The sequence below is a fragment of the Passer montanus genome, unplaced genomic scaffold, assembly GCF_014805655.1.
Source record: "Passer montanus isolate IOZ18808 unplaced genomic scaffold, ASM1480565v1 scaffold12, whole genome shotgun sequence".
NCBI classification, from domain to species: Eukaryota; Metazoa; Chordata; class Aves; order Passeriformes; family Passeridae; genus Passer; species Passer montanus.
This window is the reverse complement of record NW_024358722.1, coordinates 1,083,341-1,094,166: the sequence shown is the minus strand read 5'-3', so window position 1 is coordinate 1,094,166 and position 10,826 is coordinate 1,083,341. Positions and strand designations below refer to the sequence as shown.

At 37.4% G+C, this 10,826-nt stretch overlaps 1 protein-coding gene across 1 annotated transcript in view; it reads right to left on the bottom strand.

Moving 5' to 3' along the window:
• Positions 1-741: 741 nt before the first annotated feature.
• Positions 742-10,826, bottom strand: part of AHCTF1 (AT-hook containing transcription factor 1) — a 36,473-nt gene continuing 26,388 nt past the window's right edge. Inside the window, exons 18-25 of the mRNA XM_039697685.1 lie at positions 10,185-10,614; positions 9,573-9,672; positions 8,541-8,647; positions 7,212-7,372; positions 4,387-6,178; positions 3,479-3,612; positions 2,923-3,029; positions 742-2,119 (exon numbers count right to left, since the gene is read on the bottom strand). Of these exons, the coding sequence (XP_039553619.1) occupies positions 1,933-2,119; positions 2,923-3,029; positions 3,479-3,612; positions 4,387-6,178; positions 7,212-7,372; positions 8,541-8,647; positions 9,573-9,672; positions 10,185-10,614 (3,018 nt within the window). The 3' untranslated portion in view covers positions 742-1,932. The remainder of the gene's footprint in view (positions 2,120-2,922; positions 3,030-3,478; positions 3,613-4,386; positions 6,179-7,211; positions 7,373-8,540; positions 8,648-9,572; positions 9,673-10,184; positions 10,615-10,826) is intronic.

Genomic DNA, 10,826 nt, shown 5'->3' with positions numbered 1-10,826 from the left:
AAAATAGACGCTAAAAACTAATAAAATCAGCTAATGCTATATTTTCATTTTTTTCTAAATAATTTTCATACAAAAATATACATATATATAAATTACAGAAATGCATTGAAACCCCATTAAGCAATCTTTACTAGCATTTCATCAGTCAATTCGACAATAAGAGTATTTTACAAATACTCTTGCACACTACAAAAAAAAGTCATATTTACCATATGTATTCTATTCCAATTTTGAAAATTTGACCTTTTACCCCATTTTGAGCTATTCACTGCACTTCTGAGAAATGTGAATATAAAAAATTGCTAAACTTCACTCCCCTTTACTCTTTGACCATATTTATTTTTACCCCATTTTGAGCTATTCACTGCACTTCTGAGAAATGTGAATATAAAAAATTGCTGAACTTCCCTCCCCTTTCCTCTTTGACCATATTTATAGTCACTCATGTACAAAATACACAGAAAAAATAATTACTAACTTGACTCAAAGGTCTCAATTTACTGCCACTTTGACATTTTAAACTTTTGACTTTTTTTTTAAGCTTTCATTCAGTCATGAATACTTCCCCAAGGAGAAAAATATTCAAGTGCATGCAATTGCTTCTCTAGAATTATCTGTTCTGAGAAAAATCACAGCCCCAGAACATCATCTTTTACAAGCTTAGTCTGTTATTAATGCATTCATTCAGTATGTACAAGCTATTAGTTAATAAATAACTTATGTCTTAAATAACTGTAGTAGTTTTTACTAATTGAAAAGTTTAATATCAGGTTCCACCAATCTGTAGTCTTCAAAGTTGCATCCATATATAAATTAACATACAGAAAAATAATCCATTGTCTAAAAGACTGCACATCAAAATAGTACTTCCATGTCTGCTTTTAAAAGAATAGGTTTGTGACTTTATTTATACAAATTGAAACTTTATAGGGACATAGAATCCTTAACCCAAGACTGTTAATGAAACAATTATTCAAAAATACGGTTTGTAACTAAGATTTCTGTACAATTTTGTACCTTTTCCAGACTATTATATAGGCTTTACCATCAGGTTTTCAGCGCTGTGATATGCAGGTTTCAAATACTGCAAAGCATGTTTACAGACAGTACGTATTTCAATTATAGTAGCAGTCATATTATGAAAATAATTCTGGCTCAAATTTCAAAGTCTCTGGGTAGTATCCCTTTAAATCTGATATGCTATGGTAACCATCACACCATCTGTACAGTTAACTTTTTGCTGATAACAAATTTTTAGAAATAATGACACATCTGAGGTGTGATCTGGTTTTATGAACTAAAGAGCAGCTTTCCCAAAGTTTAAGACAAATACAAAAAAAAAAATATTGCACAGCTTAAAACACAATTGTTTACATTCTGACTTCAATACAGTACAACTTAACCGTGAATGTAAAGAATTACCAGTTTGTATTGTAAGTTTAATTATTTGTGCCAGAAGGTCAAACATAATTTTAAAATTAAAACTAGTATGCTTAAAATGTTTACTTGTTACAGGAATTCTAAACAAACTTTTTAAAAGCTTTTGGAATCACTTTTGAGAGTCTGTAACTCCCACAAACCAACATTAAAAGTTCTGAGCAATACAGGTCATTCAACCCAATATTCCCTCAAAAAGCTATCAGACAGTAAGCACATTGTGAAGTATACATTTTTATTTAACATTCCTAAAATAAGCTGTATTTACATATTATATAAATGTATGAAGTCTTAATATAAAATAGAAAACTGCATTGACTGAGGAAATCACACTCCATATGGAGTTACTTACTGAAGACCATTTTTAATGAAATTTTACAATAATTTATATAAATTATCTCTTCCAAATTAGATGATTTTTCTTCTTCTTACTAATTCACACAATTTTGATGACTTTACAAACAGTGGTGTACATTATAAACTTAAAAAAAACAGTTACAGCATCTTCCGGCGCACAACTGGCTTTGGAAAATTAGACAGTCTTTTTTTGTTCTTTCTTAGGGTCTTCCCTGCTGCATCTGTAGTTTCTTTCTGTTTGGTTTTTGTTCCATCCACTGGACTTCCAAAAGGAGAGATGAATTTTATTTCGACTGGTGGAGGTGACCAAGAATCTTTTGTGGTTCTGAAAAGAAGGACAGGCATCAAATTAATTTTTCAGTACTAACAGTATTTAATTCAGAAAAAAAATGTCATGGAATTCCAAAATCAATTTTAAAAAATGCATGGGCTTCTTTGTAGATAGAATTAAGGTAGAAAAGGTACATGAATCAGTTTGTTTTGCTTTCATTCCCTTTATTCATTGTCGGGCCATCTCCCACCTTGTATGAGAAGCTAAACTCAAAGAGTTTGAGTTCATAAAGCAGAATAAGACAATGTTAAGTGCTACTCTGATTTTTTAAGATTTTCTAAGCCTTCTAATGTTTGCATTCTTGTATCAAACTTTCTCACACACTTTCTGTAAACAACTTATTATTTTGCATTCTTTTATGAAGGAGGAGAAACTTGATGGACTGTTGGTTTGTCCAGTGTCCTTGGAGAGGCAGCACTCTCACCCTCCAATCCACTGCCACCTTTGGAAATCTATAAATGTTGGAGTCAGAAAATAAACTTCCCTTTTTTCTTGCCTTGAGAGCAACAGCGTGTCTGCATCATGTTGTCTCGTGTCCTATAGTGACATGTAAGAGCATTGCAATGTCACCAATGCAATTAATATCCATCTGCTCTTTTTTATTCTTTCCCTCTTCCTTTTCCATTAGCAAACCAAACCTTCTTAAATGTGGAAAAGGTGCCTATTAGACCAGCAAGCTGGACAGGCTGATGGAGTGACAGAAGACCTGCACAGCCAAGTGTGGAAGAAGTAGTTGGGTACTTAACAGCTGAGTCACCATCACATTAAGAAATAACTGTTCAAAACTTATTTCATACTTGCTTTCTTTCTTCATTTTTGATTTTGGAGTTCTACCTCTCTTCAATTTTTGCTTTCCCCCAGACTCTATGGATTTGGTATCCTCTTCTTCTTTAGCTGGAAGTTCCTATGTTAGGACAACAAAAATGTTATTCATGAACAAGTTCTTAGACTTCTATGGAATAATAATGGTTTTTCATTACGAAATCATGCTGAAGTTATTTCCAGAAGTACCCTTTGCTTTCAAAAACAAACCTTCCCCATCTAATTATTTTACCATCCTAAAAGTTAAAATTCTGAAATTAAAAGATAACATACCAAGTAAGTTTAAAGAGAGCCACTGTGCCTTTTGCTGAAGGCAAAACAGTATTTATCAATTCTTGATTTACATAGATTCAAAACTGACTTTTGTAGCTAGTTTTCATTAAGAAAAACAATAAACTTTTTAGCTGATTAATTTCAAGCTCTTTTTAGATATGTTTCCAATGAAAAAAGGCAAAGCACTGCAAAGCACGATCCCAAAAAATGGTACAGAATTAAAATCAAGAACATGGGAAAAGTGGAGCTTTTACTTACTGCTTCTTTCACAATTCGGGAAATGTTAGCTACAGTTTTTCTCCTTGACCTCAAAAGAGGAGGTGAAAAGACAAATTGAGAAGACAAATCTGGGTCTAAATCCTGAAACTTCACAGGATGGTCTGTTTTTCCAGCTAAAATGACAATGCATTGTTAGCATGCACATACATTATACATGAGGGACAGTAATACTGAATTACAGCTGACAAGAGCACAATAGCTTCCCAAAATAAAGGTCCAATCAGCTTTATAAACACTCCATGCAAAGGCATTTTCCCCCCTAGTAACTGCCTCTTGGGATTCATTCTTTTACCATAAATAGTGAAACAAAATTAAGCCAATGTAGTGATTTTACCTGCACCTACATAACCAAAGATATTATACTCCAGAGGCATCAACAGTCCTTACATATCTCAAAAAAATTTATCATGTACTGTAATTAAAAGACTCCTGTGTACAGTAATTTTACTGACAAAGTATACACTCATGAAAAAAAATCACATAATTAAACAGCTGTACAGTTTGTTGCAAGATGCAGCTCATCTGAACTTGAAAAGTGAACAGAATTTGGAAACACACATTTCTCTACTGGGGGGGAAGGAGTGGCAATCACATATTCACAAATAAATCTCTGGTTTTCAAAATCTGACAGGAAGTAAGTTCCTTACAAAAATATAGCTTAAATTTAATTTCACAGTTTAGATCAGATTCATAATCTATTTCTATTTCTACCAGAACTAAGCAGGCAGTCACACAGATTTGAGACAAAAGATGAACTGCCTCTTGGTGAATTTTTTCTTTTGCATGCTTGCATTTTTTACAATACTTAAAGCCATCCTCATAGTTTGTTTTCGGTGGTTTAAAGAAGAGGGCATGCCCTCTTTTGCATATAAACACAGTGCACCTACCTTCAAATTTCTTTGTGAGCTTTGTGAGAGGAGGAGAGAAAAGGAAAGCCTCATTTTCCTCAACAGACAGTTTCTGATGGATGGCAGTCCTGCGGGATCTGGTTCTTGTAACACGATCTGTCAGAGCTGTTGATGTCTGATCACGTCCTGAGGGGTTTATGTCTTCCAGCAGCAAAGGACTGCCACCAGGTCCTTGGGAGGTCTCCTCAGACATGGATCTCCTCTTCCTGCCCCGACGCCCTGTCCTCACTGCAGTCCTGGGTGTGGCTGGCTCCTCATTTGGCTCTGCAGGAGTTTGTTCATGAGTATCCTCTTTTTCTGGGTTCTTGTGTGGCACTCTCCTAGTTTTTCTCTTAGGAGTATCAAGGGCTTCTACTTTCACACCTGAATGTGTGTCTTCCTGAGAAGAGGTAGACTCTGAGTCTGCCAAGAGGTTTTGTGCTGCCTTCCTAGCACTTCTTCTAGGCGTGACGGGAAGTTTAAATTCTGTTTGAGGAAGCGATGATTTAGACACATCAAGATCAGAATTTTCTGAAACTTCTGATGAACTAATCTTTCTTCTTCTGCCTCTTTTACTTGGCACAGGTAAAAGGAGTTGGTCACTAAGCTGCACCTGTTGATCCTTGACAGTATCTTCAGTAAACTGTAAATTAAAGCTTTTCAATTTTCTTGCACTTCTACTGGGACTGACTGCTGTTTTTACTTTATGATCAGTGTCAGCCTTGTCAGTTTCTGCATTTCCAACTGAACTTTTTCCTCCTTTAGTCCTTCTGGAAGCAGAAGAAGCAATATTGCTGCCTTCAGCAAGAGGAGTTTCCTCATTAGCCTCTTCTAGGAGTTCAGATGCAGCTTCCTTTGCTCTCCTTAACCCTCTTCTGGGAGTAACAGGTTGTGTACTGTCAGACAAGGTTTGTCCATCAGAATGGCTGCTTTCTGTTTTTTCTAGATTAGACAGTTTAGGTTTCCTACCTCTCCTAGGAGTAACAGGTGTCACAGGTATTTGCTCCTCTTGAGCATTTTCCTCTGTTTGGAGCCTGGGAGTCTCAGATGCTTCTTTTGTTCGCCTGGTACTTCTCCGAGGAGACAGTCCGAGCAGAGCAGGGCTGTCAGTCTTCAGCAGCTGCTGAGCGCCTGCTGACAGAACAGCCGGACTTCTACCCAGCTGTCCCCTTGTGCGGGTTCTTGGAGCAGTGCCATAATGATGCCTGCTGGTTTCCTCTCCCACTGCTTCTAGCACAGGTGTTAAGGGAGCCTTTGCCTTCTGGAATCTAGTTACCTTTTTACCTATGGTTTCATGAATTGATTGCTCTACAACTTCAGATGTAAATTCTTTACTTCTTGTGTCCTTGATTACATCCAGTAAGTTCTCAGCAATGGCAACCTTAATAGGTTCAGGCACATACGGGAGTGACTCTGCAATATTCTGAGATTCCTGATCGCCAGTTACAGTCGACACCGAGTTTGTAACATGTTCCTGGTTTTCAGTATTTTCTAAATTGGTCACAGGCTTTTCTTCTGTTATTGTGTTATCTGGTTTAGAAGCATCTATTGATGTAGGGTCTCCCATCTCTGCTTCCCCTTCTTCTCCTTCCAAAACTAAGGTAAAATTATTCTGAGAGAGAAAAAGGTCTCCATCTCCCTCAGCTGCATCACATTCATTATCTTTATTATCAGGCAAATCACATGCAAACTGTTGCTCTATATTTTCATAGCTATAATGAAGAACTCTTGATGGATCTAGCTCACTATATGGTGATGTTTCAGGTGCTGGTTCTGAGGTATCTTCTATAACCTAAAGTTAAAAAATGCCTGTTAATACTTTATTCAATGCCAAACAGACTAACTTCACACTGAGCTAGATGAAACTGAGGACAGTTCCCTTAAAACCACCCTGAATGTGAAACAATGCACTTTTGTACTCCAGCTAAGAGTTTATGTATTTGAGGCACAGGGATCAGAGCAGTCCCTGTGTGCAAGTCACATGCTCTGTTTCTGATATTTCTGTTCAGAACTGACCATTTGCCACTGCCCATGACCAGGAGCAGTTTTCCAATACAAGGTGTGTATGCAACCAGAGGTGCCCATAACATTGCAGTATCCTCTGCACTGCTCCACAGCCAGAGTGCCCCACTGCCTCTGACAGGGTAAAGTACAATTGGGTCCCCAGTGCTTAAAGCTTCAGTCATGATAGTTCTGACAGGAGCATTTACATTGGCCAGGCATCACATCCAACAACTTCAACACTGCAGTCTGAGGAGTCACTTGGACTGCATGAGATAACACGCAAGTTCTAAATGCTTCCATCTCTTGAAGAAATATCTTGACACCAAAATGAACTCACTACTGGGAATTCTGTGTTTTAAGAAGGAACAAACAACCTAAGCACCTAAATAAGCACCTAAGCACTCTTCTGAGCTTGGTTCCCACATATTTTTGTCATTTGGTAACTGGTTACCAGTACAAAGAAGATGCACTCCTGTAACTTTCTTATTGTCTTTAACATTAAAACTATTTTTAAAGTAAAATAAAGTTTGTATTCAAGTAAATCAAATTAATGCCTAGCTGGTTGCAAAATTAGTTTAGGCTTTTATTTTGGTTTTATTTGCTTTCAAAGGCCTAAGTCTTGACAGGTCCCATTCATGTTATAGGAACAGAGAGTGCAGAAGAGAAAAACAGATCTGCCCACACAACATTAAGGTTTTTAGCTTAAGCAGCTCAAGAAACAGACACATTTTTTGAGTGAATCCAAATTATCAGTACAACAGGTCTGTCCTCAATTTGTAAACTGTTCTATTGTGTAGAAAATGGGAAAATAGTTTACTTACATTAATTTCCTCAGTTTTTGGAGGATTGTTAGAAACAGGGACTTCTTCAGCTGCAGCTGCTTCAGGGTTACATTCTTCAGGTAAATCCACACGCTTGTCCTCAAGTCGATTTTGAGATGGAGTACTGACCATGTCCTCACTCTCAAGGATACTTATCACAGCTAGAAGAGATTTATGTCATTTTACCTTAACCTTTATATAAATGATGTAAGTTTAAGCAAAAAGAAGTAACAGAGCTAGCAAGAGCCAACAATATGGTTCTCAATCCTGCCACATATATTGGGCTTTCTCCAAAAGCTAAAACTATTGCGCTGGTTTTGGCTGGGATGGTTATTTTCTTCATAGTAGCTGGTACTGCTCTATTCTGGATTTGTGCTGAAGGCAGTGGTGATAACAGGGATGTTTTAGTTACTGCTGAGTAGCACCTATACAGAGCCAAGGCCTTTCCTGCTCCTCACACCATGCCAGCAATGAGTGGGCTGGGGGTGCACAAGGAGATGGGAGGGGACTCAGCCAGGACAGCTGACCCCAACTGACATCCCATAAAATATGGCATCATGTTCCGCAAGAAAGGCAGGTGAAAGGAAGAATCAGGAGACATTAGAAGTTATGGCGTTTGTCTTCCTTCCCATGACCCATTTTCCTGCTTTCCTGGAGATGGCTGAACACACACCTGCTTCCCACAATGGGAAGTGGTGAATGAATTCCTTGTTTTGCCTGACTTGCACGCAAGACGTTTGCTTTCCCTATTAAGGTGTCTTTATCTCAACCCGTGAGTTTTCTCACCTTTAGCTCTCTGATTCTCTCCTCCATTTACCCAGGGGAAATCAGTGAGTGGCTGTGTGGGGCTTAGTTGTCAATTGGTTAACTACAGATTGGGTAAAGGATGCGGCCCCACAGCAAGGAAGAAGGAGGAGAAAATCAGTTGTCAAGTCCATGGAAGGGAAACAAAGAGGAAAATGTGGCTGCAAAGGCACACTGGTAGGCAGTTGCTTCAGTCTGAACACTGAGGGTGCAGCATTTTTTAAAATAGTAAATCAAGCAGCAGATCACATGGCACACAAATTGTTGTACACATGTGGTGTACAACATTAAAATAAACACAGATCTCTCCTGATAATACTTTAAGTTCTACCAGTATCTCAATACTAAAAGATTCACTGTGCACTTTCTCCGAAGACTTTCTTTAAGTAGGGTGTTCCTTCTACAGTCTAATGAAAGTTAGCAGTAACTACTATTTCAATCTGAGACACCTACAGTGGTGTGGCAAGCTACACATTTCACTTGAGGAGCTCTGCTACCCTACCACACAGAACACTTCCAACATACATTCACTGTCTGCCTCCGGGGATTCAGCAAGCTGTGGATTTGTTGCAACCAGTATGGCTTTTTCTTCTGATGAAGAGGTCATTTCAGACTCCTGGCAGGTTGTTTCACTTCATGAAAAGAGAGAAATTCATCATAAAGCTTGAAAACACACCACTAAGAGTGTTAAAAGTTACTTTCTCACTGTAAAATCTTCAAATTTCAAATCACGAAAAATAGATGAAAAATTAGAAATTCTTCCACCAACATATTCAATTTGTGACTAAATTTGCAATTCACTTTGTAACTTATTTTATGCAGCTAATCAAGTACTTAACATTCCTTCCAACTAGCCAACACTAGATAATAATATAACAGAGGTATATTACAGAATAACGTATTATTTGTCTTCTGCAGAAAGAGGGCAACTACAATAAGAGGTTCAGAACCAACGGAACAATAGTCTGTACTGGTAAAAATTACCACTTGAAACTAAGGGTTCTCTCATTGCTGACATTCTGTCTTTATCACACAGCAGTTGCAGCTTTTAAAGAACCCAGTGAAAAAATGGCTGCCCTTCCCATAAACAAATAGATGCTAGTTGAGCATACACAGAAAACAGAAATTACATGTAAAAAATACTGGCAGAAAGCATTCAAACTCCAAAATAAACCCATTGAAGTTACAGAAATCTCAGGATTCATTTTTAACTACACAATTCTCAGAAAAAAAATACCAAAAAACTTATGTTCACGGTATGTGCTTAGTAACTCTCACAAGGTCTGTATGGGACTGTTGAATAAAGTCTATCATCATACTTTGTGGTCTGCAATAATTTGAGGAAAAGGGCTCAAATTGACAGCTAGTCAATATGCATTACATTCATGCCAGATTACTTTTGGTCACAGACAGAATGGAATAGACAAGCCCCTACAAATAAGAACACAGTAAAGAACTAAAGAACTAATCCCAGGTCAAAAATCAATTTTCAAACACAGAAATGCCAGCAGCTATATGTTGTGTGAACCCAAAGATGTATCTACTTCATAAGCTCACCGTTCATTTCCAGCCCCAGAAGTTGCAGCCTCAGCAGCTTTAAACACCGACTTGTACTCAGGAAGGGTATGATATTCAGCATTTGATTCTTCCACAAATCCTACAGAAATGAAGAGATGGATGACTTCCCTGTTGCACTCAACATCACCTCTTTTAAACTGCTCATGTAAGTTTAAAGTGATCCTTTATGCATTTCACCTAGGATAGGGACTTAACAAAATAATGCTACCAAGACTTCAAGTGCACAGATGGCCTGTGTTCTTTCCAGCAGAACAAGAAGCCTGATGCATAATTTCAGTCAAATAATGTAAAAATTACTGCAAATTATAAAAGTACTCCTAAAACATAACAGAAGCCAAAGTTTTAAACGTGTATCCCTTTCAAAACTCCCACACTGCTGCCTTTCAGCTGCAATTACATAAAAAAAGTCAGTAAAGGGAAATATACATTTATAAGGTCCAGGATACATAAAAAAGGACTTAAAATATAGAGGTAATTTTAAAAGCTTAGAGCACTTGTGAAAACTCATCATTAAATACTGCACTCTTCAGAAAATCTTTTGATGACATTTAAAAAATTCAGGAACTTATGGTATCACAGCATGAAACATACCTGCTTCTTTTCTTTGTCCTGAAGGATCAGGTTGTTTAATCTGGAAAGGTTTATCTTCAACCATTTCACTTTCTTCCTCCTTCTCCAATTCTTGAACATCAACAGTTTCTTCAGTGGAAGAATTAGCTGGTTTAGCAGCTATAAAGATGACATCATCTTCAAAATCACCAGGTGATTTTGCATCATGATACTCCAAAGTAGTCTGGTCTGATCTGACAGAGAAGTTACTATTTTCCTTGCTGACATCCATCTTCTCCAAATCATCTCCAGGTATGCTTTCTGAAGATTCCTGCAATTCAGCACGACCATCCTCAGGATTGCTCAGAGTTAACAGAGTTGGTTTAGCTCTACTTTCAGACCAAGCATCCTCTACCAAGCCATGATGATGCTCAGATGAAGCTCCAAATAGTGCTTTATCATCTTCTGTCAGCTAAAATAAAAGTTCAGATCAGCAACATGAGCCAGCTTGTTGTCAAAGCAAAACAAAAAACCCCAACAAATACTGATATTTCTAAGTTCCACATGTCCCCTTAGTGAGGCAATGAAAAATTAATTCTCATTCTAGCATTATCTTAGAGTTAAGGCTGAGTTTAAAAATTAATTACACCTTAGATTGCTTAATGAGTTTCCATGACATTAAAG